At 52.8% G+C, this 27,865-nt stretch overlaps 1 protein-coding gene across 1 annotated transcript; it reads left to right on the top strand.

Annotated features, from left to right (window-relative positions):
• On the top strand, positions 1 to 27,865 carry RBPMS2 (RNA binding protein, mRNA processing factor 2). The gene is made up of 8 exons (XM_005142507.3): positions 1 to 300; positions 12,144 to 12,221; positions 12,907 to 12,945; positions 13,521 to 13,583; positions 15,082 to 15,232; positions 15,857 to 16,005; positions 26,289 to 26,358; positions 26,632 to 27,865. The coding sequence occupies exons 1-7, from the start codon at positions 241 to 243 to the stop codon at positions 26,349 to 26,351; spliced, it is 603 nt and encodes a 200-aa protein (XP_005142564.1). The 5' UTR covers positions 1 to 240; the 3' UTR covers positions 26,352 to 26,358; positions 26,632 to 27,865.

Raw genomic sequence — 27,865 nt, 5'->3', positions numbered from 1 at the left:
CGGCGGCGGGGGCTGGGGTGCGTCGGCCCCGCAGCTGTGGCTCGTTGCGCTCTGCTCGGCCCCGCTACCCCCGGCCCGGCCCTTAACAGCGGTGAGGTCCCGGGACGCCGCATGTGAGTCAGGAGGGCAGCGCCGTCCTACACCGCCCCGCACCGCCCCTGCGCACCGGCACCGTACCGGAGCTCCAAAGCAGCCGGCACCACCCCCGCCCCGTTCGTCCCTTTACCCCGGCACCTCACCATGAGCAACCTCAACAAGGACACCGAGCACACCAACGGCAGCGGCAACGTCGAAGAGGAGGTGAGAACCGGGGACGAGGCATGGCAGGGCTGGAACGATGGGGCGTCGGGGTGGAGGACCTGGGATAGAGCACGGCGGCGTCGGGGAATTGAGGATGAGGCGTCAGGGATGCGGTACCGTGGTGTAGGGGAACTGAGGCCGGCGCACAGCGCCGTGCTCGAGGAACCGAGGGTACGGCGTTGGAGCTGCAGTCCTGGGTCGTTGGGGCGCAGGGAAAGGATGCTGAAGCTGCCTCGACTTGGGAGCTGGGGTACGGAGCGTCGGAGTCTGGGGCTGGAGCACCTCGAGTAAGGGCGCTGCGAGCAGCTCTCAGGGCTGGCGTCCCTGGGCCACCCCGGGGCTGCAGCAGGGACTGGGAGCTCCCTTGTCAGCCCTGTGTTCCTGTAGTACTTTCTCAGGGCAGGGGGTTGGCAGGTACCTGCTCCCTGCAGCCTGTGCCCGTGGGCAAAGTGTCCTGTTCCTAAGTCCCTGTGGCTGGAGAGCACCAGGCTCTGGCACTTGGGCACTGCTCTGCCCAATACACTTGGACCATGATGGTGGAGATCTTGCTTAGCTCCCTGTTGGCAGCCTTGGTGGTGTTGGAGGGCTGTGAGCTGCCCTGCCAACAGTCCCCTTTCCTTAGATGGTTGTTGCAAGCTGGAGCCTGGCTGCTGCTGGACTCTGTGCTGAGAGGGCTTGCAAGGGTCTCTTGCCCGTAGCACCATGCTAAAGCCAAGCTTGCAGCCCTGCACGTTTGCTCTCTGGCTCTCTTGCAGTGATGTCGGTAGCATCACTCTGAGCATGGTGCCTCTCTCATTGCATCCCTCCAGCAGGTGCTGGTGCAGTGGGTCACCCGCTGCCATCCATCTTGGAAAGGGTATCAGAAAATGCCTGGACTCGGCAGCATTTTGCTGCAGTCCTCACGCCTGGGGAGGTGCCGTGTCCCCTCCCCTCACTGGCTCCAGCGCGCCGTGCGCTCACACCGCCGCAACATGGCGCCTGGTTTGCTCCACCACCCACCGGGACCACACAGTCCTCATGTGCCAGCTGTCCTGGGGCCATTGCCCCACTGGTCTCCAATCCGGCATGGGTGGATGTGTGTAATGGGGTGGAATGGATTGGCAGGTGGTGGCCGTAGCATTTCTCCCCCTCATGTGGAGTAAGGCTTAGATGATGTGATGGTGGTGACATGTCCCAGCTTCACTGGGCGGCTCTGGTGTGGGTGGAGATAGACCAAGCACCAGGGACCGTGGATGCTTCCTTGGTGTTGGAGGCTCGGATCCAGGGGTTCTGTGGGCTCTGCACGTGTGCGCACAGGGCAACGTGGCTCCTTGATCCAATTATTCACTGGCCTGCAAAGCTCCCCGAGGTCAATGATGCCTGTTGCATCCCAGTGGCATTGCTCCAGCTGGCCTGGTGCCCCTCTGGTGCTGGCCTATTCTCTGCTGCTGGGTGGTGGTCTGGTAAAGTGGGTGATGGATGCCATGGCATTTTGGGAGTGTGGAAATCCCAGCCCTCTGGGGAGGCCAGGTCTTCTCTGGAGTGATGCTTAGTGGCTGGAAAACAGAGTTAAAGACTACATCCCTTGAGAATAGGGCAGGAGTTGAACAGAAGCAGTTGCTGTTCTCCATCATGTCATGGCTGGGTGTGTGCTGGAGGGGAATGGTTTCATCCACCCTGCTAGGTGGTCTGCAGCTTCATTGAGTGCTGCACCCAGGGATGCAGCAAAGGACTGGCCACCATAGAGGTGGCTGAGGATGCCTGGGAGCTGGTGGACTGGAACTAATGGGGGTGTCCTCATCCCTGGTGGGGTTGCTGTTGGGAAGGATTCTGTCTGCCAGGATCCATCACAAATAACGCTGCGGGTGATGAGCTCCTGGTTGGGCTCTGTGGTGGCTACACTGAGCCTGTGGGAGCCCTCAGAGCGTTTGCTTTCCCTGTACATCCTCCTGGCTGACTGGGAGCCATTCTTCGCTACAGAAGCAGCTAATGGTGGCAGAAGGAGTGACCTTGTGTTCGGGGTCCTGGTGTGGTCTGAGGGGCTTAATTCCAGATCCAGCCCAAATTCTTGCCTGGAGCTCCTTTGACACAGAGTGATAAATATATTTAGTCCAAAGTGGAATCTTACAGTTCCAGCGTACATAGGAGGTGTGCTGGGATATCTTCCTGTACTGTGTGGATAACACAGCCAGATCCTGGTGCTGCAGACACTCCTCCATTCCCCCCCTCCATGAGCCTCCCTCGCCGCATCCCTGAGCATTTGCAGAAGGGCGCCGTGCGCCCCAGATATGGTGTGGGGCGAAGCTCCCAAATTCAGCCTTTCCCTTTATCTTATCTGCAAGCCCCTGGATCTCGCAGCCGTTTCCTGCCCGGTGACATGCAGAGGACAGGAATGCCTCTTGCTCCTCTCGAGGTCGTTAACGGGAATGTTAAACAAACAGGGCCTAATGTCAGTCCCTGCTGTTCCTCACCAGACACCTCCCCAACCTCAATCCCTCCCCACTTGCTGCTATCTTCTGTTTAGTTTTCCAGGCAGCCGCCAATCTGTGTGACAGCACTCCTGAGGGGTGGTGTGAGGCAGGAGCTGCCTGGGTGCTGCAGGCAGAGTGTTCTCCAGCCTCTGGAGGACCTGAACATGGACACTGTGTGTTGTGTTTGTGGCCACGTTGCATTAAGGACTCTATGTGTTCACCCTGCTGTTTCTGATGTAGAAGTGTTGCTTCTACTCTGGAAGTTCATCCTTTTTCTCCCAGGAGGTCACTGTACAGTTCTGTGTTGATGGGGAGCAGGGAAAATCTGGAACTTGTTGTCTAGATGCCCAATGCAGGTGGCTGAAGTCTGGTTATCCCACGTGCCCTCTTGGCCCTTTCCCTTGGCCAGGCTCAAGGGCCTGCTTGCAAGTCCATGGGTGGTGGCTGCTGCTATCATGGTAGGTTGGACATCATGGACTTCTGAATGTGGAAAGCATCAAATGTAAGATGAGGACCAGGAGAAGCTACTGCTATGGAAGGATCATCTTCCCTTTTGGTCCACAGCAAGGCTGCAGCATTACCTGTTAAAGATGCTCTGGTACGGGAGGCAGGAGGCTCTTGACTCCTAGGGAGACTCTGAAGTAGTGAGTATTTCATCCCTAGCCTTTTGTAGCTGTTGCACAATGAGGCTGCTAGAACCACATGGGAATGCCAGTGGTGAGCAGCCTGTGTTACGTGCTGGATGCCTGTAGCGCTTCCTGGACTACTGCCAGGCATCTCTTGATTTCTGTAATCTCTGCTTGAGTGGACCTGGATACCTCTTGCATGCATGGATTCTAGCTCTCTGACTTGAAACAAATAAGGTTAATATAATTTCTGAAGCCAAATGACTCTGTGAAGCTGCTCTTTGCTACATAGAACTTGAGGGTGTAGTAGTTATGCTCACCACTTGCTAATTCTCTTGTACTTGGTCTGGCTGAAGCAGGATGGTGCTTCAGAGCTGTTTTCATGCATCATAAAAGTCCCCTCAATGTTAGATGCAGCTTTCTATTAGTGACAAATTGTTGGCTGAGCAAATACCCTGAAGTCACCATGCACGCAGAGGTTCTGGGAACTGGTGTGTTCCCAGGCCTCCTCTTGGTGTATCAATGATTGCTCTTACTGGGGGAGAGTTGTGGGAACCTCCCTGTTATCTCCTCACGTCCAGGACAATGTAAATATGCCTCTGTAAATACCCTGTAAAGAAGCTTGTTTCTCCTTTCTTGCTCTTTCAAATCTAAGTTTTAGACATGAGTCCAAGTTGTTTTGATCATCAGTATCCCAGCTGGACCCTGTGATGGGGTAACTGTTCTTCCTCCTGCTACCTGGCTGTGTAGCTGATCTGGTAAATGAGACCCAGCTTCAGAAATGCTTGGAGGTGTCTGTAAGGGAGCTAAGAGTGGTTCAGGCTTTACTGTGCTTCCTCATGCCTCTGCTAGAGGAACTGGTGGTGTAGAAGGTCCAGTATGATTCTTGCTGGAACTGGTACACAGGACTTCTGGAGCCAAAAGATCCCTTATGCTTGCTGGTCTTGGCCATGCCAAGTCATAAAAACTTGGGTCACAGACCAATGCTCCTCCTGCCTGTCCTGGACCTCTGAGGGCCTGAAGTAAAGGCTTCAGCTTGAAGTCTCACCAGGGCATGAGTGTGGAAGTGAGGTGGTCAGCATCTCATGCAGTGGTGGGCACCTTCTCTTCAGGAGTACCAGGCACTGGCTGGGACCCAATTCCTTCTCAGTAGACATCTCTGCAGTCTCATGTGACAGAGGCTGTAAATGAAAAGGATTCATTTGTGCTTTAAAAGACATGTGTGCCATGTGGAATGGCTGAAACCAAATTCCTCCTGCATTCCCAGTGCTATGAATCTGGACCTGGTGGGGGAGCAGGGTGGTGGGACTCGGCCCCAGCACTGGAGCTGCTGAACTAGGGCCATGCTGAGGTGTGTCAGTGTAGGGTTAGGGTTAGGGTTAGGGTAACCCTGTGATCCTGAACTAGCCCAGCATGTCTGGTGAGGAGGAGGAGGTCATGACATGGCTGAGATGCTGCCTGTCCCCAGGCCTGCTCTTCTCCTCATTTCACCCCAGCAAAGGGGTGTTGTGATGCTTTGGCTGATGCCCAGAGGGCAGTGCATGTAGAGCTAAAGGCTTCTGCAAAGTCTGGGCTTTTCTTGGTGTGTCTGAGGTGCCAAGGCTTCCTTTGGCCCCAGGGCTCACCTGCTGGCTCTTGCCTGGAGATGGGAGCAGGGATAGTGCTGAGGGTTGCTCTGTCCAGCTGTCTAGTGAGCATCGTCTCTGTGGACAGGGACAAGATGTTGACCTTTGCTGTGTGCTCTGTGGGAAGGAAGAGTTTTGAGCCCAACTGACCAATTGTCCTGTGCTAGGGCAGGGTGACCAAGCAGAGATAGGAGATCCTGCCTCCATCCAGCTGAGTGGCTGCTAGGGCGAGCTTCTCTAGAGGACAGTTGCATAGGGCAGTATGTGCTGGCCTTGCACATTGCTCCCCTTGGTCACTGAGTCCAAGCCTACCTGGCCATAGGCTGTGGTTGCTGGAAACACAAGGACCCAGGAGGGCAGTCTTACATGTTGAGGAGAATCTCCAGTCCTGCTGCATAGCCCAGAAGAGGCTATGGAGATGTTGCATCTCCTAGTTTGGTGTGGTACATTCAATCAAGTGTGACTTCCCTGGGCCACCTGTAGCAGTGGCTTGAAGTGCAGAACAAGCTGTGGACTTGGAGAGAGCACCCAGCTCCTCTGAGAAGTACTGGAGGAGGGAAGGAAGCTTCACTTCCCAGGATTTCTCTGCCCACATTGGGATGCTGCTGCAGAGCTGGCTGGGACATGACTTGTTCCTTGTGGGCACCTTAAAGCTTGGGCTGTGGGTTGTATCTATTCTTGCTGTGTGCTCTACCCTGCTCCCCAGTCTCTCCTTCTGGGCTCAGGGTCTTGCCTCTGTGTTGTGTGGAATGGTGCCTGCTTGGGGTCTGTGGGGAGATTGGGGCATGATGCTGATTGGGATTGGCATTCCTGGCCCATATTTGGATAGCACAGGGCCACTGGGCAGTGGAGAGGGCTGTCTTGCCAAGAACTGTACTGATGCAATGGTGGCTTAGTCCTGTGGGTGCTTGTCATCCTACTGGTGTCCCAAGACATCTCCCTGTGATGGGGGTGCAACTCCAATAACCAGTGTCAACAGCAGAGAGCTGCTGCAAGCTTTCAGCTTGCTGTCACTTGGCTTTTGGGAGAGCCTTGCTTGCTGTTGGGCTGTGGGGGTACCAGGCATGCTCTGTGGGGCTGCAGCAGCTAGCTGTGTGCTGCCCCAAATTGGGTTGGTTTAAGGTGATATTTGAGTACCTTTGTGAGCAGAGGAGGAACAGGACTGAAAAGTGCTCAGGAATCCCCTTGTGGGTGGGTGAAGCAGACTGCTCTGCTTGCTTTAGAGTTGAGAATGTACCTTGTGAGGGTCCTGCATCCATACCAACGTGTTCTTCTCTGGGTGAAGGCCAACAGGAACTTGGCTCACCTCTGTGTCTCCTGGCAGAAGAGCAAATGTCAGGAGCTGGTCTGCAGCAACTTTACCTGGTATGAGAGCTGCCCCTCTGGGAAGGGTCTCTGGCTCCAGCAGATGGTGAAAGGGATCTGTAGGTCCCTGAACATCAGAGCGTGGCACATGTGTTGCTGGGTCTCTGAAGGCATGGGCTTAGTACCATGGGCTGGATAGCATGTGTGTGGATGTAAGCATCCCTCAGCACACTGGCTGTGATACTTGTGCACATCCTCCTCTAGCTCAGCAGACCTCTTGGCAAGGTGGAAGGCCACAATAGCATCCTGAGGATGCTCAACCAACACCTCCGTGAGCTGGGGAGCTGGCCTTTTGGGACAGTAATTCCTTGGGAGCTGTGGAACTGACCTCCACAAATGCTTCAACAGCTCTGAACCCATGGGTGGGTGTCACCCATTCCATGGGATCCTGAAGCAATGCAGGGGATGGCACTCAATAGGAGGGCAGAGCTGCTCCAGCAGCACTTCCTCTGTGAGGGCCATGCACTATTCTTGGGTTCTGGCTCGTTGTGCCCAGGGTTATCGGTTCACATGTGCTTCCTGCTCCCCAGCAGGGCTTGTGCCTCTCTCTGCTTCCCCCTCACTCCAGATGCCTTCCTACCCTAACCACAGGGGTTGCTGAGCCCTGCTGGCACCCTCCCTGCCTAACATAGGGAAGAGCTGTGCTGGGATGGGCTGATCCAGCTGTAAGTGGTGACACATGTTAAATGCCCCAGCCTCAGGGAGTAAACTGCTTGTATACTTGTGATGAGCCTGTCTTCCTCCCCTCTGGGTCAGCAGGATGTGAGTCCTGGGGTGTCTTATGTACAAAAGGCTGATTTAGGAGGGAAATGCCTCTCTGCTTCAAGTGTTGGGGATGATTTAAGGCCCTCTTTGCCCTCTGGGGATGGGTGAACACCTTTCTTGTGTGTGTGGGTTGCTGTGTTGGTGCTTGGGGCTTATTGGCTGGAGCAGCCCCTGGTCTGATCCTGTGCTGGGACTCAGGGCTACTGGTCTGTGAGCTGCCTGAGGACATGGGATTGAGGACACAGTGCTGGAATTTTGAGTGGGCAGACAGCTCCTGCAGCCTCTCTGCTATTGAGTACTGCTGGTGAGGGGGAAACTGAGGCACGGAACAGTGATGGAGGCTGTTAGCAAGCCTCTTCCCCTCAGGAAGCACACTCCATGGCCGTGGGGCTGCCCTGCTCTCCTGCCAAGCTGTCCCTAGCACAGACCAGCCATCTCTCTGCCCCAGCTTCCCCTCTGCTGGGAGTCCTGGGCGGTTCGATGTGCTGCTGTGCAGACCTGCCCAGGACAGGAACCCTGCAGCCCCATGTCGGTACGGGCAGTAAGAGGAGGGCGCTGTCCTGTTTCTAAGCCCTGTGGCTGGCTCCTGAATGCTTCCCTCCCTGCAGCCCTGTCCTGCCACCTCGCCTCCCTGCCTTTTGCCTCTGTGCCTTATAAGTCCTGGCTCCTGGGGCAGCCTCGCTGCATTCCAGCGGCCTTGCGTCAAGTGGCCTGGGCTGTGTTTCCCCCTGCAGCTCTGCTGGTGGCCCCGGGTTCCATTGGGCACACCACTGTGATGCTCTCCCAGGGGAAGAGCTGCAGCCTGTGTGTCTGAGCTGCTGGCACCTTGAGGATATTGCCTTTGGGATGCTGCAGCTGAGCTTGTCTCTGGATGCTGCAGGGGCTCCCTTTGGCTGCTGGCACAGGGAGAAGTCTCGGTGGATGTATTGGTGTGAACGAGAGGGAGATGGCTTGTGTCCAGGAAAAATGGCATGTAGCTGTGGGTGGCTTCCTGGAGCAGGGGGTGTCTAGTGGTATAGTGCCAATGAGGCACTTAGAGTATGTTCCTGTTGTAGCTGTTCTTGGGCATCTCCTAACCGCTGGTGATAAAGGCTTGTGTGCTCCAGGTGGTGGGAGCATGGCCCTAGGACCAGGCTGGTTTTGTGGCACTGGAGAGGCCACAGCTATGCAAAAACAAGGCTGATCCTGCATGAGGGAAGGGTCAGATTTGTTGGCTTCTGGGATGATTTAGAGCAGTCTCTTAATAGAAGCCTGGCACTGGGGACCCACCAGAGCCACCTCACTGGTATTGGGTACTCATGCCTTCACATGTAATATTTCTCACATAACTTGACCCTTGCTGGCCCCCAGGGCAGTGCCTGGCTCCTCTTGGGACCCTTTCAAGAGCTCTTCTTCAAAAGCAGATATGGCTGGGAGATGTGGATGTTGTAAGACCCATCCTAATGTCCTGGCATTGCTGGAGCTCTGGTAGGAAGAGGCAGGTGTTTCTGCTTGGGTTCTTAAAAGCTTTGGTGCTAAGTACTTGGCTATGCTCACAATAGATGTCTTTTCTGCGAGATACAGCTGTGTGAGTGCTTCAGAGCCACTTGAGCACTAACTGGGTTTGTCCTTGTCCCTCCCTCCATCCTGTGTGGGAAGCTATGCTGGAATCCTCCCTCTCAAAGAGATGGCCTAGATGGTCTTGTTCCTCCTGGCACAAGTCCTGTTTTCCATGGCTTTCCTCCATCCCTGCCAGGTGCTTGGGCTGGGGAGATCCCCAGAGGGGGCAGGATGGGGAAAGGGAAGTGTTCTGTGCAGGGCCTGCAGCAGCATGACCCTGCAGGGCTGTCTGGTACATGAGCTGCTTCCTGCCCTGCTTCCCTCCTGTCTGTGGTTCCTGTTCGGTTTGGCCATCCTGGGCAAGATGGGATTGCTCCTGCCTGGTGTCTCAAGTGGAGTCTAAGAACAAGGTATTCCTGGAGATGTGCTTCTGCTATATCTTCTCCAAGTTCCTGCTGAGCATACAGTTGTCCCAGACAGCTCCAGATCTTACTTGGGATGGGTTTTCTTATTCTCCTGTGCTTTTCCAGCTGCTCTGGGGAGGCTGAACCTGCTGGTTGGTGGCAGGGTGTTGAAGCAGGGAAAATTTATTTAAGCAGAAGCCTACCTTGTCTTTGCATGTTGAGTGCAAGGGCTAGAAGGTGGGATTCCATTGGCCCTGGTTGGTCCCGGTGGCCTCCCAAAGCCTGCAGGACTGCAGAGGAGTGACTCTGGAGTCCCAGGTCAGCTAATCCATTGGGAGATGCTTGTTCAGACCCTGTTGCCCTCTTCTGAGCAGGGACCTTCCTTAGTCTGTGTTGAGATCCTCTGGGGAAACCTTGTTTGTAGGTTTGAAGCTGGTGACATTTGGTTGTTTCCAGGCTCTCTTTGGGGTGATGCCAGCCCTTGGTGGATGCTGTGGTTTGGCTGAGATACCCTTCCCAATGCAGTGTATGGTGACAGGCTGATGGAGGCCAAGGGAAGCTTTTGGCTTTCAAGAAATGTCTCTTGCTCCTGTCTTTGGCAGCAACTTATGGGACTGGTATTAGGAGCTTGTTACCCTGACAAAGAGCTTTCCTAGCCACCTGCATTGCTCTGTTCAGGCTGTTTTAAGGGCTCTGAGTAGCTGAGTTCCCCTTCCCTGAGCAGCCATGCATCTTCTATTCTGTCACGCCTGTCGCAAGGACTTACCAAATGACACATCACGGGACCATTTAGAGGCCCAACAGGGATGCGGATTTCTATCTGCTTGGAAGAAACATCCATTCTGGGGTCCTGAGATCCTGAAATATTGAAAAGGGATGGTGCTTTCACATGGCTGAAGCACATGTGTGCCACCACACTGCACAGACCTCCTCTGCAGGAGATGGCTGTGTGTCTTCTGGGAATGCACTGCAAGTGCTCCACGTAGCTGGTGCTGAAGCACAGGCGCCAAAGTCTTAGAGGCAGCCAGCACAATGAGAGACAGTGCCATTGCCAGCTCTGGGCATGAGGTGGCCCTGGAGTGATCCATTGAAGCATCAAGTGAGGGGCTGAGCAGGGTGGGAATACTGTCAGCCTGAGTTTGGGCTTGGAAAGTGTTTTTGGAGTGCTCCAGATAGCATACTGCTTGCCTAGACACAAAAGCTGGGGTGTGTGGTAGGGCCATTCATACTGAAGAATTAGGGAGGGCATGGGAAGAAAGCTGGTGTTGGAGGGAAGGGTGCTCAGTGGCTGCGTTCTGCAGCACTCTGGAGGCACACCAGGCTGGAGAAGGGCTCTGCATACTGATGGGGTGGTAGCAGCCCACTGGGGTGTTCACTGGGTGGTGGCAGCTGGTCTCTGTGTGCACAGAGAGCAAATAGGGCAGAGGACCCAAGGCTCTCATGGTTACTTTCTGTCCTGGAGGGCTTAAGCTGCCCTGAGTTGATGTGAAGGGTGTCTCCCTGCCTTGGCAGGACTACCTTGGGCACAGGAGCTCAAGGAGTCCTGTGTTGTCTTTGTAAAAAGGAGAAACTTCCCTGCTTGGAGGAGGTTGCCTCCAGAGTGAGAGGGTGCAGAGGCTCTGCTGCATGCTCCTGTGTTTTTAGGTGTTTGCTGTCTCCAGCCCAGGAGCAGGGCAAGTGTGTGCTGCTCACTTGGGTGGCAAAAGAAGTTTAACCATGTGTCAGATGTCTGGGAAGGGACCGTCGTGGAGTGGAAGCTAAAATGTGGGAGCAGATTTCTTCTGCCCTGAAAATGCAGTGGGGTTACTCCAGCCTGGGAACAGGCTAGGAGATGGGGTCTGGCTTGGAGAGCTCCTGGTCTGACTGCATGTTTTGCAGCTCAAAAGTGTCTGGGACTATTTGGTGCCATTCTGAACATTTGGGCATTGCTCCATGACCTTCTTATGGTTTGTTTAGGACTGGCTCAGAGGGTGACCTCCCTATGCAATGAAAAGTGAAGGATACAGAGCTCCGTCTTATTCATATAGTCTTCTTGCTTCCCTTGCCCATCTGTCAGTGCTGCCTGAGCTGTGCTTGTGGTCTCATGGTCCTTGTTAATGATCACCAGTGTCTTTGTGACCTCTGCACATAACTTCTCTTTGTAGATCTGTGCTGTTTTATCAGAAGTCTTGGAGGCTTCATAATGGTGCTTTCTATGGAAACAGACTGCCAGGCCAGTGTCTCCCAGTGTGTAGGGAGAAGGTGGCCATGATGGTCTGAGTTCTCCCAGGCCATGGGCCTTCAGCACTGTTTCTTCTTCCTGGCTATTCACATGAGCTGTCATAGATAATTTCAAGACTTTGGATTGGAATCTTCCTCTGGTACTCAATTTTTGCTTATATGTGCTGAGTATGTTTGGTCTCAGTAAATGACTTCTACAGCTTGGAGAGAGCAGCAGCCTCCATGGACTTTGTGCAGCACAGCTGGCTTTTGGTTGGGCACAATAAACAAACACTTTGGAGCTGGTTTGGGAGCAGCTTCTGAAAGATCTGATGCATGTTGCTGGAGGAACTGGAACAGACCCCAAAACCATCCTCCCAGTGATGTGAGTATACAAGTGAGGTTTCCAAAATTGAGGGCTCTTTGAATCAGTGGCAGAAGTGCCATGATAGGCTAAGGCAAGGAGATCTAGTGTATGATCTGTAGAAAGAGCTAGAGATGTACTAGTCTCTTCTGGACCATTGATATGTGTCAAACTCTGTGTTAGTGCTTATGGCAGTTTATGGTCTTTTCAAGTCTTGGTCATCGAAGACCAGTCAGACTGTGGGGCTTGTGTCCATGCCCTGATCAACCCAGACTATTCTACTGGAGACTATAAAGGTCTAAATCTCGTGTGGCATGGAGGAAAGGAGTGAGTGTATTTCATCCTGGTCAGTGCCCTTCTACAGTAGGGAAAGGTTGGTGCATGCAAGGCCACCGTTGGTGCAAGGTGTCTTACTCCTGTTGCACCTAGATTCGGAGCTGTGCTCTGTTCTCCTGCTTTGGTGCTAAGCATCTCCTTTCAGTAGACCTCGTTGACCTCTCTCCTAGGTACGGACGTTGTTTGTAAGTGGTCTTCCTGTGGATATCAAGCCCAGAGAGCTCTACCTACTCTTCCGACCCTTCAAGGTAAGAAGGTTTTCAAATTTGGTCTCTGGTAAGAAAGCTGCTGTCTTATGGCCAACCTTGCAGCCAGGATCTCTGTCAGAGGGGCAGAAAGGAGGAACTGGGAAGGTTGGCCTTCTGTGAAAGTTTGGGGAACCTGCTATGAAACCAGCATGGTAACCTATGGCTTGTACTCAGCTGGTGACTCTCCCTTGGAGACAGTTGTTGAAATCATGCCATCTCCAAGCTTGATGAAGGCTGCTTGGCCAGCCCTGCTGCCCAACTGGATCAGTACTTCCTTGAGGATGTATCCTGATCTCCTAACTCTCCATCCTTTGCTAGATCAACATGTAGGCTGCCTTGGGGGAAGTGGGATTTCCTTGTTTGCACTCTTCTAGTGGGGGGTGAACAGTGCTCTGTAGGCACTAGCCTGGCAGGGTGTTAGTCTTAGTAGCTTGATGAAAGGTTAGAAAATGGGTTTTCTTTCCAAAGGGCCAGAAAACACTAGCTCAGATATGTTCCCTGCCCTTAGTCTAGTCTAAGTCTCTTCTTTTGGTGGGAAAGAAGTGTTAATGTGCCTACTGCTGTTGCAAACCCTGCCTCATGAAGGATTTGGTGCTACAGGACCTCTTGGAGGTATTGTCATGTCTCAATTGTATCTTGGCTCCTTCAGGAACCTGACAATGACTTGCTTTCTTCCCTTCTGCAGGGTTATGAAGGGTCACTGATCAAGCTAACTTCAAAGCAGGTATCTCCTCTTTCCAGCTTTCTTGGTTTTTGCTAGAAAACCAGACATGGTGGGAGGGGAGGGGGACAGATACTATTTCACTGTGTAGAGCATTGTTGTGTTTAGCGCCATGTCTACAGCAGGGTTCTGCTCACCTCCACTATCCTGGTGGCCCCCAGCTTTCAGTATGTGCTGAATGGCTCCATATCTTCTATTGCTTCCCAGGGCCATATGAGCTGGATGAGACTTGATGCTTCAGCCTCAAACCCTGTGCTGCCAGAAGCCTTCCCTAGTCCCGCCCTAATCCCCTTCCTAACAAGTCCTTCTTGTCAGCATGGGGTACCCTTGCTGGGGGCTACCAGGATGAGCAGTGCCCCTGCATACATGAATGCCAAAACATTTTGGTGTGGTGGGAGCAGCCACAGAGCAGGATTCTTGTGCAGATGACTTAAGGCACTTCAGCCCTGCTTGAAGGCCCTCTGCAGCTTTAGGTGGTCTCTTCTGCTTGCTGTAAGCTGTGTGGGGCAGAGGGGGTAGCAGGTAGCTTGAGGAGCTGGAAGAGACATCCAAATTAAAATCAGCATTATTTCTTTTAGCCAGTTGGTTTTGTGACCTTTGACAGCCGGGCTGGTGCTGAAGCAGCAAAGAACGCCTTGAATGTGAGTACCCAATGTGCTGGGAGTACCTGATGACCCTGGGGGTCTAGGGCCCATATGCTGTAGCTAGACCCAGAGCTGTGGGTTAAAGTTGTATTTGGCTTGCCTATAGCACGGGAAGGGTTAGGATGTCTTAGCTGTGCCCTTGAGTACAGAAGCTAAATGGTCCTGCAGCATCTCGCCAGGAAGTAGCAGAGCTGTTTAAGGCTGACGTCAGTGTGAGCAAATGAATGCAGACTATTCCACACTTAGTGTAGGTGTAGTTTCTGACCACTGGAAGACTGCTCCAGGGCCTCTGAGGGTACGGGGAAAGAACAGCTACTTCTTTTCCTTGAGTTTGCATGCAACTCAACAATTGGCCTCTGATGACAAGATCCAGGCTGCGAAGCCTATTTCTTATCCATTAAGTGCTCCCTCCTGTATGGGGAAGACTGGTGAACTAAGAGAGCCATCTTGCTCAAATGAGCATGGATTACATACATGTGTCAATGTGTGCCCAGAGCTACTCTTCAAGGAGCACTGAGCACCAAGGTGGGTGCTCACTTGACTTGGGCTTTGTTTGGGGTACCTGGAGCAGCCAGGTTTTCTCTGGGGACCCAGCCCTTGGAAAACATGAGAAGAGAGGTCTTGTGGGCATAGGTGGTTCCCAGGCACAGAGTGATACCCATCTGACACCCTGTAATGCTTTAAGTAGGCATGTGGAGCTCAACTTTTGTTTAACATGAGCTTTCTGAAGTTCTAGGTCAAGCTTACTAGGGTATGAGGGTAGAGAAAGGAGCTCAGGTCAAAGCTGGTCTGTCATGTGGCTGTAGGACTTGCTTGGTGCTAGTGGCCTTGTTAAAGCCTCACTTAACAAATGTCCAGGTGTCAAGTGTGTGACAGGTCAGCAGAGCAGGTCCTTGTCCTGGGCTGTGATCTGCTAAGACCTCTGCAGCCGGAAGGTCCTTCCTTCAGAAAGGAAGGAAACCAGCCTTCCCATGCTGCTGTTTGCATGGCAGGGCTTATGCTGTCTTGTATGGGCTCTTTAGCACATTAGCAGTGTTTCTGAATTGCTGCAGCTCAAGAAAAAGACCTGAAGATGGTCAACATGGGAGGCATACCCAAAACTATCTGCATACTCTGTGGGAGCTAGGCAGTAAGACATGCTGATCTGGTTCTGCTCTGCTGTAGACCTTGCTTGGGGCACTGCGCATGTGCTAGTGTCTCTGTCTGTAGCAGCGCTACAGGTAGGAGCTCCAGTACAGGTGGGTTATCCCAGCTCCAACAGGTGGATGTTTCCTGGCCAGTGTTGGTAGAAATATCCATCATGCTGGAAATAGTGGTTCTAGGCCAGCCAAACATAGAAATCCAAGCATGTGAGAGCTTGAGTGTTGCGGTGAGGTGACATGGGCATGTGACTCCAGCATGGTGGCCTTGGTTTCCCAACTGGGAAGCACAGCCCTTGCTTGGACTGGAAACCTCCCCTCTGAGAGATTCCTGTGCTTTCTTCTGTGTGTGACAGGGCATCCGCTTCGACCCAGAGAACCCCCAGACCTTGAGATTAGAGTTTGCAAAAGCCAACACAAAGATGGCCAAGAGCAAGCTGATGGCCACGCCAAACCCTACCAACATCCACCCTGCCTTGGGCGCACACTTCATTGCACGGGACCCTTGTGAGTATGCTTTGAGGTCATGGCTGGTGCAACCTGGGAGGTACCCAACCCTGGGAATGTTGACAGGGTAGAAAAAGAACCATATGTATGTATGCTCTGGCTGAAATACGTTTGGTGCAAGAAGGCTGGAATATTAGGGTTACAACAGAGTAACAGGCATCTGGTAAGGCTTCTGACTGACACTAGAATTGTTGGGAGAGCAGAACTGGTTTGGGTAGGTCAAGTGATACCAAAAGTCCTTTAAATCATCTCTAGGTGCCAAGCAGAAAGGATGGGTTCTGTGCTACGTGCCCTCAGTGTAGCTTGGTGGGGTGAGCAGCCCTGCTGGGGCTTGTTGGGCAGCCTGTAATGTGGTACTGAAAGCCCTGTCCCTTGTCTTGCCATCCTGTAACACCAGCCCCACCCTATGTGTGTGTCCAAAGCCCATGTGGGTAGCTCAGCAGTGACAGAGCATGTTCCTGGCTTCTCTTGGCAAGGCTGGAGGAGCATCTGGTCACAGGAATGCTGGAGGGGTGCAAGATTTTATGCCTCAGTGCAAAGCTCCAGCTTGGGGTTGGCAACCCCTTGAACCAAGCTGCTGGGGCCAGCAACTGAGCTGCTGCCACCTTGTCTCCTGCTGTGTAGATGACCTGACTGGAGCAGCTCTTATTCCAGCATCACCAGAGGCGTGGGCTCCGTACCCGCTGTACACCACGGAGCTGACCCCTGCCATCCCCCATGCTGCCTTCACCTACCCAGCAGCCGCCGCCGCAGCTGCTGCTCTTCACGCTCAGGTGAGTTGCTCCCTGTGCCAGAACCTGGCTTCCTTCTCCCCTGTCCTGGCACTTGCTCCCGCGGGCTCTGCTTGGCTGGTCCGACCCTGGCCTCCGCACCTTGGCTCCCGGGCAGAGCCTCCCCCTGGCTCAAGTGCGTTGGGGCCCCCCAGCTTGGATCAAACAGCAGGGGATGGGTTTGTGGGGCCCAGAGCAGTCAGGGCTGGATGATGACTTCTGACCCAGAGGTCCAGCCTGCTTCCCTGCAGGAGGCAGGCAGATGGGAGAGTCGGGGCTCAATTTCTGGCTGGCTGCTTTGATCCCTGTGGCCAGAGGCTGGAATTGCTGGGAGGAAAAACTACCTGCCAGCAAGTAAGATGTCCTCCTTGAAGTTATGGCAAAGGCAACAGGCTTAGCTCAGCTTTGAAGCTGAGGGGCTCAGCTGGGGCCCCCCCGGGGACAAGCAGTTCAAATACTCTTGAAGCTGGAGGAGAAGGTCCTGCAGGAGATGAGTGAGTCATTGTCACAGTGAGGAGCTCTGATAGGACAGTGTTATATACCCCGGATGCAGACTAGAGAGGGTTACTCTATGAGCCCCTGGAAATACTGGTGGTGGTTCAATCCACTGCCTAGTCCCTCAGGGTCTGTAGTGACAGCTGGAGATGTAGGGATGCCTGTACTGGTCTGAAACTGGAATGCTTTAATGTATTGAGACCAACACCCCTTCTGAGCATGAAGCCCCTGAAACCATGGAAATGTAAGGGAAAGCTGAAATAGTGAAGTAGTGTCCTAATTCCAGATTAAGGTGCTTGGTCTAGAGCAGTTGTACAGAAGAAACTGGAGGCCCTGTCCCTGCCCTGCTTAGTGTTACCAGCCAGCTGTGCTCTGCCTGCTTTGGTCTCTGCTCCTTTGGTAGTACCATGGGGGACTACAGCAGTTGGACTCGCTTAAATCCCAGAGCATTGGGAACTAACCTGTGCTCTCTGCAGGGTGTTTATCTTCCCTACTCAAATTGAGAAGAAAATCTGTGTCCCCTCACCTTGTTCACCTGGCCAATGCTTGGTTGGCCCTTTGGCATCCTCTTGTTTCTTGCAAGTGTCTTGACTGTAACTGCCCAGCTTCAGCCCCAGCTTGTCTCCCAAATGCAATATGGAGGCAGTGGAGGGGATGGAAGCTCCTGGCTTGTCTGTCCCACCCCTTGCACCCCTGCAGGTCTCTGCTGCTTTTGCCCTTTTACTGGTGAGCTAGTTATGGACACAAGCTTCTGCAGGGTAGGCAAGATGTGCACAGGGCCCAAGGCAGGACCAGGCACTGGCTTGCTCTTCAAGAGCCTCCAGAGTCAGGCTGATCCTTCACCAGGAGGCTGATGCTTGTTGGTGTTATCTGGAAGTTACTGATGGTGCCCACAACTAGATGAGTGTGCTCTGCTTCTGGGTAGCCCTATTTTGCTGCCCCTTGTGTATTAATGAAGCTAAGGGCTGTTGCCAGTTGAATTGCCCCTGGCAAGGAGGACCAATAAAAAACCCTCCTAATCTGGCTGATGTGGTTGATGGGACGATAAGGTCATAGAAAGGCTTGGGCTGGAAGGGAACTTAAGGCTCATCCAGTTCCAACCCCTGCCATGGGCAGGGACACCTTCCACTACAGCAGCTTGCTCCAAGCCCCTGTGTCCAACCTGGCCTTGAACACTGCCAGGGATGGGGCAGCCACAGCTTCTCTGGGCACCCTGTGCCAGCGCCTCAGCACCCTCACCAGGAAGATGAAACCATTACTGCAGTTCCTTCAAGGATAATAATTGGTGACTGTATGGAGACCCTGAGCATAGGGGTTAGAACCCAAGCTTTATGGTGCATGATGGGGGAGAAAAACTCTGCTCTCCTGAAGTGCCAAGGAGGCCTTCACCTTCAGCTGCATCTTTTTCCTCTGGGGTCTTAGTTTCTGCCCTCCAGTTGGCAGGCTACTAGCTTTCAAAGAGCTCTTCTGGTCACAGTAATGATCCTGAGGCACAAAGGAGCTCCCTGTACAGGTAGGAGTCCTTGCCCAAGGAGGTCCATAAGACCTGGGGGCATGTCACCATTTAAAGAGCAAATGTAGCTCCTCCTCCCCAAGTGTGGACCCAGCTTTCTTTCAAGAGTACCTGAGCTGGCCGAGTAGTTACAGGAGCTCCTTGCTGGTTTGTGCTGGAGCTGGCAGTGACCTCACAGGGAGACATTCTGACACAGTATATGTTACCAATAAAGTTTTATAGGGTTAAACATTACTCAGGCTGGCAGGTCCGAGCTGCCTGGTCTCTAGGCTGGAGCCCTCTCCCTCGCAGAGCTGGGGCAGGGTGGAGTGAGTCAGTAAAGTGACTTTTGCTCACAGACTGGGCTAACCTTAGTCTCGGTGTGCTGAGCCCTCTGCTTGTGCTGGTTAGGGGCTGGTTTTCCTTGCTGGTGGGGTGGTGGGCACATGGGTCATTCTCCAGGACAGCTGCAGCTCTTCCTCCTGAGGCTAGTGTTGGCGGGAGGATGTTCATGGGGATGGCCAGACCTGTAGCTCTATAACAATCAGTCTGGAAGCAGCATGAAGCTGGAGGCTCTAGCTAAAGTGAGAGCTTAGTGCAGAAGATTTAAACCTGCAGTGCTTGCCCTCCTGCAGCTGTGTTCAAGTCTGGTAGTGAGCAGGAGAGGAGGTGGCTGCTCCCTGCACCTATGCAGCCTCCTGAGACCAGCCCAGAGGGCTGACAGCTTGACAAGGGGCAGATGGCACAAACTGAGCCTGGCACAATGGGAGCTGTTGGTGATGTTCCCAGCAGGCACCTGGCTGCTGCAGATGTGACTGTGGCCTGACCCTGCACCACCAAGGGCCTCTACCTGTGGGAACTCTGCTGACTTTAAGATTGTCCCATTTGCCTTCCTTCCCTCCCACCCTCTCTCAAATCCCTCCTTTGATGTCCCTAGTGAACTCCAGCCATGATGCCAGCGCAGGCTAGCCCTGAAGCTCAGAGCTGTCCCTGGAGATGGGACATCCTAGTGATGCCTTATTGCAGCTAGTGGAGTGGCTGTACTACAGCTTCATTCCTAGAAGTGTTAAGCATGATGGCAGCCCCGTCTGGAAAGACTGGTAAGGTAACCATCTCTCCTCCAAGGTGCACCATGGGATTTGCAAGCTTCTGCCCATCTCTGTAGCCCGTATCTCCTTGGCAACCCAGTGCATGGGCCTCACGCTACCCACCCACCAGAGCCTGGGGAATGAGATGCCAGGCCTTCTTTCTAACCCACATCTCCAACTTGGCAGCACATGACATGGCGCACACAGCATGGCACCATCTTACATCAACTCTTCCCAGCTGAGCCAGGCTCAGCCAGGTCCTGCCGGAGGGCGGGGAGCAGCCTGGTTGAGCCAGGGGCAGAGGCAACCCTGCTGCTCAGCATGAAGGAAACCTGGTTTCTCCCCAGCCATGACCTTTTGAGGGCAACCAGAAATATACACCTTGATCTCACTCCTGGCACACGGTGGGGGAGGTGAGTGACGTGATAGTGATAGCACACGACTAAATTCTAGTGGGCACCTTAGACAACAGCACTTGCCAGTCACTTTATTCCAGAATCATATATCGGGACAGATCCTGCCCTTAATCATGGGTCTAATCTCACCTCTTTCCTTTCCAGTTACTGGAAATGGAGCAAGTTCCTACCTGGAGCTTGGCTTCTCCCTTGCAACCTGACATCACAGGTGAAGGGGGAAGAAGGCCTGGCTTGGGACTGGTTGTCAGGGAGGATGGTTGCTGTGGTCAGCTCTAACTGAAGGAACTGAGTCTTGGCTCACTTCTCATTGCAGTGGTTCTGGGTAGTGATTTTTCCTGTGTGGTAGTAATGTTGGGGAAAGAATTTATTAAAGATGGGAGGCCAGATCTGCCTTTGCCCTTATAAGACTGTGAGGTGCAAAGATGTGCAGGGTTGGTCTCATGGGGAGAACTTGATGCAATCATGGAGATAATGATGCAGCTTGTCATGTTTTGTTGGGACCAGGTGAACAGCTGTTGCCTGTATGATGGAGTTGGGCTACATTGTGTCTCTGATGGGAAACTGCTTGTTTTGGAGTGCTGCAAAGCCAAGCTCTGAGTGGGGAGTAGGAGACTTCCTAAGAACATGACTGATGCTGTTGGTGGTTATAGCATGGTGCTTGTAGGAGACTAGGCTGACACGTGGCGTACCCAGAGCCCAGGAGAGTGTCTTGGGTAGATGTTTTCAGGGCAGGAAGCAGGCTGCAGATGCTAGTCCTTTAGGGGTGGGCTGCTCAAGGTACCCTTGGATGTTGCTGCTGCTGGCAGCAGCCTTGTCTGGAGGCTTTAAGGAGATAGTGGATGTGGGTCCCTGAACTTAGGATCTGGCCAAGCAAATGGTGGGTGGAAGGAGCAGGCCTGGACCATGGCTATGGTGATGGTGCAAGAGCCCAGAAGGAGCCTAAGGCTTCCCAGGCTTAGCTGAGGCAGAGCCCAGTGATCAAAGAAGATGTCAGTGCTCAAAAAAACCCTTCCCCTCTTGTTTTCTGCCGGAGCTGGCTTAGAGCAAGCTGGTTTTCCTGAGCAGGGGCTGCTCTTGTGGATGGACTGAGCCAGATCATGGTGGCTGTGATCTGGTGAGAACTGTGAGTATGGTGAAGCTGTGCTGGGGCAGGCTCAGGTCCTCTTCCTTCAGTACTGTACTGTTGGGAGGCTCCTGCTTGCTGGGTGTGTGACTGCCTGGTGCCACCAGCCTGGCTGAGCCCTGGAGCACCAAGCAATGGCCATGGTGGATCTGCTGGACAAGGGCATCTGCTGTTGTGCACCGCTAACTTCTGGACTCCATGGTCCCATCTGCAAAAATCTCCTGAACTTCATGTTGTGTCAGCTGAGCTCTGATAGAAGCTCCCTGGGATGGGAGACTGCAGACAGTGATGGATTTTCTACACCTGATAAACTTGTGTTTGTTGGAGCTGTTGTGTAGGACTTTGCAGCATTATTCTTTCTGGGCAACCTTCATGCTTCCCAGAGGTGTGAAGCACTCTTCAAGACCTTCATGTCTTTCTAAGCTCCAGTGACTTAGTGCTAGCATAGCTGGCCAGGTAGCCCTGAGCAAGCTCTCGCCGGGCCAGCCCTTCTAGCTGGAGAAGAGCAAGCAGAGGATGCTCTTGGCTCCTCCAGGTACCTATTGAGCAGCCATTCTTGCTAAATCACATGTGATGAGTGAACTGGACCAAGATGCCATCTGAAGTGACTCCCTGACCTGTGGCCAACCTGGTTCTCCCTAGCTCAACCCAAAGGAAAATAGCACAACTCGTGTCCAGTCTGGAAAAAGGAAAAATGTTTGTTTGCTATGGACTTTGAGATGGGAATGTCTCCATGAGCTGCAGCATAAGCTGCCTCAAGGCTCAGAGGGGTACAAGGCATTGGATGGATGCCTGTTAAAACTCCTTCTAAGCAACAGAATGGATCAGTGCCTGTCCTCTGTGCCTTGCATGCTCCTCAACATGGTGTGAGATGTCCTCTAGCCCTCTCTCACCATAGCTGCCTTGGGGATGTATGTGCTTGATTTGACTGCAAGTGAGGTATTCTTGGTGGTGGGTTGAGCTGCTTGGGTCTTAACCAGCAAGTGTTTGGATGCTCCCCTGCTTAACCCAGACCCCTGAAGTGTGTGGCTCGGGTGAAGTGCCTGGTGCTGAGCCTGGAAACGTGTGTCCAGAGAGTGCTAATGGGTGATGTTAGTCCCTCATGGGTGCACCTTTGCAGGTTGTCCAGCCTGCCCTGAGTTGTGTCTCTGTCAGTTGCGTTTCCAGCTGGAGCAGAGCAGCTCTTGCTGGCCACCACTGTGGTGTGCCCAAGGCTTGCACACAGTGACCCTCAGCATGGGAAAGTGGTGACCGTGATGTATCTGTGGCTTGCCAGGGTCAGGCTGTCTCAGTACTTTGCACATCAGTAGCTGGTAACCTAGATACAGCTCGTGGATGTGTTGGCTGGAGTCCCACCAACTCTCAGGAGCACAACATTGTGCTTTGCCCCTGCCTGCACAGGGGAGCCTTTCTTGTACCTGGGGAGGTGGCTGGGTCCATTCCAGTGGTAGCTCTGTTCACCACAAGATGCTGGAACTGACTGCAAAGCAAAGATAAAAAGACCTAGAAGTAACTAAGGAGGAAGGATAAGCCACCTGAGCTAAATGCAGCTTGAGGATGGATCTCTGTATTCAGGCCATCGATCCTTCATCCTACTTCCTTAATGAAGGAATTGTTCTCCGTAAGGATGGTAGGCAAGATGGGAAATTGAAATTCTGAGGGTAGCTGGGAGAGGCAGTGGAGGACCTGACAAGAAAAGTGAAGCACTGATGGGGTATTTATCCCATTTACGATTTCTTGTGCTGCAGCAAGGGAGAGGCTCTTCTCTTCTGGATGTTTTATCTGGTCCCTGGAAGGTGTCAGGCAAAGGCACAAATTCATCATCTCCAGCTGTTTCCTGGGACAGATGTTGCACACTGCAGCTCAAGGCTGGCTGCAGTGAGCTGATGGTGTCTGTCTCATCCCCACAGGCAGACGCGATGTTTGCAGTGGTGTGGCCAGACCCCTTTCCAGCTGTGAGCTAATGCAGTTACAGAAACAACTGTGTCTCTTCCAGTAAAAGCCTCCCTTGCTCTACTTTCTTCACCCCATGCTGGATGTCTCCAATCATCCTTTCTCACCTTCCTCCTTGACAGATGTAGTATTTTGAGAGATAACAGATCTTCTGAAAGCTCTTGGAGAAACCTGCTCCCTATGGTAAGTGCTCTGGCTTGGCCTGCCAGGGTGCAATCCTCTTGGGACAATCCTGTACATTCTTCTATGGTGCTGGTGGTCTCTTTCAGATGGCTCCAGGAGCCCTCTGTTTGCAGAGCCTCTGCTCCTGTAGCAAAAGCAAGGTGCTTAGACACCTTAGGTGTGAAAACTGCTCTCTTGCCCAGCCGCTGCCTCCAATCTGGTTCTTCTGGTGCTTTCTGCTGGTTTCAGAAACATCCCCCCCTGGTGAGGGGTGTTCCTGCCTCATCCCATCAAGTCCTTATTCTTTCTGTGGGCTGAAAGACCTGGCAGGTCATTTCCTCACCCTGCCAAGGTGTTAGAGCCTTGGCTTGTGCCCAGGATCACTGCATCTGCACAAGCTCCTGCCAGCCTCCAGGCTGAACTCCTCTGTGCTACTGGCATGTGGGGCTGCCATGAGTCAGGGTGGTTGTGTTTGATGTACGAGCATTGAAGACCTATAGAGGGGGGCAAGGAGAAGTGCTCCATCAGAAGTGAAGGCTCATTAATGCTGTAACTACTGACAGTGTGGGCTTTAAGAAAACAAACAAAACAGGATTTCTGTTGAAGCTTGGCCAGACCTGGGGTGGGGGGTGTGTGTGTGGGGCAGAAGTGGCTTAGGCCCCCAAGGAGAGGATGAGGAGCTGTGCCCACTTACCCAGAGTGGTGCTGCTCACACAGAGCCTGGCGTGGGATGGAGGCAGCTCCCAGGGTTAAGCACTCACAGCCTTGTGAATGCAGGGGGAGTTTCCTGTTGCTGCTGGGCAGGAGGAAGCAAACGACTTCCAGCTGTGGAGGGGAGGGTGCTGGAGTGTGAAACCTCGGCCCTGGAGGGCTGTGGCTGCTGAGATGTGGCTCTGCTGAGCAAGCACCTCCCGGTGGCAGGGCTGGGGGCAGGAAGGAGCCTCTGTCCTTGCACTGTGGTGGACCCATAATTACCAGTGATGCTGCTGTCTTTGTGGCCTGTGTTGGTAGAAGGAGAGAACCATGCCCCAGACCAGTGTGGTGGCCTCAGGCTGGGCACCAAGAGTGCAGTTGAGCTGGGTCCCTGTTACAGGCTGATGGAGCATGGTGTGCATGGCACCAAGATAGCTTTTTGTTCATAGCGCTAGATGGGACTGGGAAGAAGAGTCTTGGTCAAGTCCATGTCCTTGATTCCCTCCACCCAAGACTGGACTAAATGGGACACATCTGGCTGCTGTGTCATGGAGCGAGCTATGGGGCCAGGTGGGAGCTGATCTGGTGACACTTGCCTTGTGAAGGTGTCTGGCAAGAAGTCCAACCAGCCCAGTGTCCCAAGCTATAGACAGCTTCAAATGTGGTGCTGGTGCCTGAACAGGAGCTGGGATCCAGCAGGAGCTCCTCCCTGTGGGAGCTGTCACAAGAAGACAGACTTGAGGTAACTGAATCATGCTTGAAGCTGTCCAGTTACTGGCATTGCAGCCCTTGTGCTTGTGGAGGGAGGGCTTGGGTATCACAGGCAGCTGTGCTTTCTGGGAGGTGTGTGCTTATTGTTCCCTTCAGCTCCAGTAAGGATGCTGCAGTGTCAAGGTCCTGGTAGTTTGCTGCGTGTCTTCACATGAAGGAGTGAATACAATGCCTCTGGCTTGGCATCCTCGTTGGATGCCAGACATCTGCTTCCTACAGGCATAAAGGAGGTAGGGTTTGAAGGGAAATGACTCTGAATGTGCCTATCCTGCGGAATAATCCAAGGGCTGTCACTGAGACTCTGGGTGTCCTGGTTTTCAGTTCTGACTCTTCTGAAGGCCTGTGCACAGCTTCTAGACAGCTGGGACTTGGGACACAGGTTTGCATTTCCACTCCTGGTTACCTTTGCAGCAAGTCACGTAGTACATCAGTTAGATGGTGTGCCTGGTTAGAACATAGCCAGTTCCCATCTCCCCCTCATTGCCAGTTACATCTCAACCTACTGTGGCTTTCTTGAGGTCTCTTGCATACTTAGAGCCTGCAGAGGAGACCTGACTCTGGTGAGAGCCCTGGCTGGCAGATTCTCCCTTGCTGGGTACAGGCAGGTATGGGTTAGAGAAGCTCTAAAGCTTCTGCCAAGCTAGATGCTTTGGCTGTGGCTGCAACTATTCCTTTGCCCAACTGATCTGGGTCCTTGCTTCAAGAAAGCCTGAATGTCCTTGACCAAGGGTCCGTCTTAGTGGGAGAGTTCTATGCGTGGGGGTTGGAGCTGCTCTGGGAATACTGTTGTTTTCCCTTCATGTGCTTGGGAGGAGAGCATCCAGCCGGGGTTGTTCAGGCAAGGGGACAACCTCGCCAGGATGGTTTAACAAGGGAACAGCTCACACTAGGCTCCAGAGGGTTTTCTGCCACTTTCTGCCCATCTTACAGTCCATTGTTCTGCTGGTACCCAGAGCCCTCTATGTAGCTTCTGATCTTTGATGCCTGCCAGCACCAGCTAAGGAGGCAGGAGAGGGGGGCTGGCCACTGTGTTTCAGCTCCATTTGCAGCAGCAGCAGGACTGAACCATGAGCTGTTCCTGCTCTGATCTGTGCTCAGTCAAGTGATACAGACTTTTCCTGCTGCTCTCAGGCATGAAGCTGCTAGCTCAGTCTGATGTACTGAATCTGGATGTTTGATGCTGTTCTACTGGGTGTTGCCAGGTTGCTGCATCTACTGACAAGCAGGAAAGTGTCTGTTCAGTTACTGTTTCCATGTCTCTTGTTGGGTCCCCATCTAGCGCCTGTAGATTATGGCAGCAGCGATCTGCCAGGGAAGCCTCCGAGTCTTGCTGGTTTGCAGCTCTACCAAGTTCTTCCTATGATGTGGTTTGGCTGAAGCCTTTTCTGATGGCTGGGTTGTGGCTTAGAATTTTCATGGGTCTTCTCTCTGCTGGATGAGCCAGTTCTTACCCAATGCATGTCATGTAGATGTGGTCTGGTTTAAATGTGTGGTGAGGAGATGCCTCCTTCTGTCTGAGGGTGGAGCGGCCACTGCTTTGGGATGCTGAATGCCCAACATGAGCTGCCTCCACCTGCCTTAGCCTCAACAAGGGGAAGGATGTAAATTTGGAGTGTGTGTGGGAGTGGGAGCATGCTGGGTTAAGGGGGAACAGCCGCTCCTTGTGCACACTTCTGCAGTGGTAAACTTCATATATAGCTTGGTGGTGAGGAGCTTTCCCAGCTTGGAGGGTGATGTTCTGTGTGTTGTAGTGGCCAGGGGCCAGGCATGAGTGTGTACTTGGTGGCTGTCTTCTGGTTATGCCAGTAGGCAGACAGTAGTTGAGATGTGTGGGATCTTGCTGTGCTCCTTAGGGGAGGACCTGGTTCCAGTGCCTGGTGAGCCTGGGCCTGTCCTTGCATGAGCCACCAGAGCTGGCCAGTGTAGGGCTGGCACAGTGCATCCCCCAGCTGGGATGCTACTCAGGTAGTATTTGTGGCTCACTCCAGCATGGAAAATCAGTGGAATTTGTACGTGGCTTAAGGAGCTGGTGGTTTGGGTTCTGGCTGAGATAATCCTGAATCATAGACCTCTGGCATGGCTTTCTTTTCCAGATGCGCTGGTATCCTCCCTCTGAAGCTACCCAGCAAGGATGGAAGTCTCGTCAATTTTGTTAGTTCCTTAGTAAGTAATTGATGGCTCTTGGAGCTAGGTGCTTGCCTTGTTCATCCCTGGGATTCTTGGGCTCCTGTGGGGAGGAGGGATGGGAGCTTGGGCTCAGCCCTCCACATCAGCCCAGTGTGGTTGGGTTAACAGTGATGGATGATGAAGCCAAATCCACCTTGTGGGAGCAGGGAAACCCTCCCTGCCCCAAGTGTGAGGGTGGAGAAGGGGCTGTGGGTGCTGCTTTCGGAGCAGATCCAGCCAGCCCTGCTCACTGCTGCTCCTTTCCTGCAGTGTCTCTCCTCTGCTTGTGTTCCTCCTCCCTGCCTCTCCGGAGCGATGTGCCAGGGATGATCACTCAAACTCCTCTTGGTTTGGTTTGGTGACAAGGCACCCAGCCCCGGCGCGCTCCCCAGGGGCTGCCAGCATCCCCCATCCCTGGACTGTGAAGCCACCATGGGCTATGCGCCGCCTCCATCCCTTCCTCCCTCCCTCTCTCTCCAGAACACCCTCCCTGGCTGAGCTTCGCAGTGTGGCTGTGCCGAAGCCCAGCCTGGGGGTCTCTGTCCTGGGCTTCCCTGGGCTCGCCCTGTCCCAGTGGCTCAGCTGAAGGGAACGAAAGGCAATGGGTTTTGCATGTTTTCTGGCATGAATTAAAACACTTAACTTGTGTATGTGTGAGTGTAAGTTTGTTTGTTCTAGCGTTTGTGTAACCGTTAGCAACAGGTCTTGGCCCAACAGATTGACCCATCAACATTTTCATCTTGCTTCGGTGAAGACTGGGCTTTGAGAAATACTAAACTGTCCTTGTCTTACCCCTTCTCCCACCTCTACCCTCCCCTTCCCAGTACGCCCAGAAAAATTTGAGAAATGCTCCGTTGTTTTTTTTCCTTGTTTTGGTTTTTCCCAAGTACAATGCACTGGGTTTCTGTTCGCAGCCGTTCTCCTCTGCTCTCAAAGTCAGGGTTATTTTATTAGCTTTTTTTTCCTTCCTCAAACTTCTATCTATAGAACAGCTGTAAAAGTTCTAAACTCTTTTTTTTGGGGGGGTTTTTTGTTTTCCACATCCTTCTGATTGGAGAGCATCCAGTCCTGCCAAACATCAGCCATCCTTATGGGAATACCGAACAAAAAAAGTACGAGTATTTTTGTACCATGTGTAATAAGGAAATATTTATGCATCATAAAGAATTTTTTGTGTGTTTGTGTGCAATTAATTATTATTATTATTAAAGAGAAATTGTAATCCTGTAAGATAAGTTAATGTTTAGTTCAAAGCTTGAAAGAGAGGGGTTGTCTTCTGTACCAATGATTCAGTCAGGCATAGTAAATGAGAACTTGTGCAATTTTTGTTCTAGCATCTTATTGCTTGGTATTGAAGTGCTTTCAGTATTATATGACTATGGCTGTCTCGCTTGTATTAAAAGAGTTGAGAATAAGTTGCTATATAATTGCTGATCCTATGAGAATGTGAAACTGGATAATATATGAAATGCAAAACAAAAAAAAAGGACAAAAATATATCCCC

The sequence above is a fragment of the Melopsittacus undulatus genome, chromosome 9 (genome assembly GCF_012275295.1).
Source record: "Melopsittacus undulatus isolate bMelUnd1 chromosome 9, bMelUnd1.mat.Z, whole genome shotgun sequence".
Classification (NCBI taxonomy): Eukaryota; Metazoa; Chordata; class Aves; order Psittaciformes; family Psittaculidae; genus Melopsittacus; species Melopsittacus undulatus.
The sequence above is the reverse complement of the archived record's forward strand: the minus strand, read 5'-3'. Positions and strand labels throughout refer to the sequence as shown.

What these genes read in the sequence shown, in the direction of transcription:
- RBPMS2 (XM_005142507.3), top strand. Translation starts at nt 241, where the DNA reads ATGAGCAACCTCAACAAGGACACCGAGCACACCAACGGCAGCGGCAAC. An exon ending in GCGGCAACGTCGAAGAGGAG is followed by an intron (nt 301 to 12,143) that starts GTGAGAACCGGG and finishes CCTCTCTCCTAG; the next exon opens with GTACGGACGTTGTTTGTAAG. An exon ending in CTTCATTGCACGGGACCCTT is followed by an intron (nt 15,233 to 15,856) that starts GTGAGTATGCTT and finishes CCTGCTGTGTAG; the next exon opens with ATGACCTGACTGGAGCAGCT.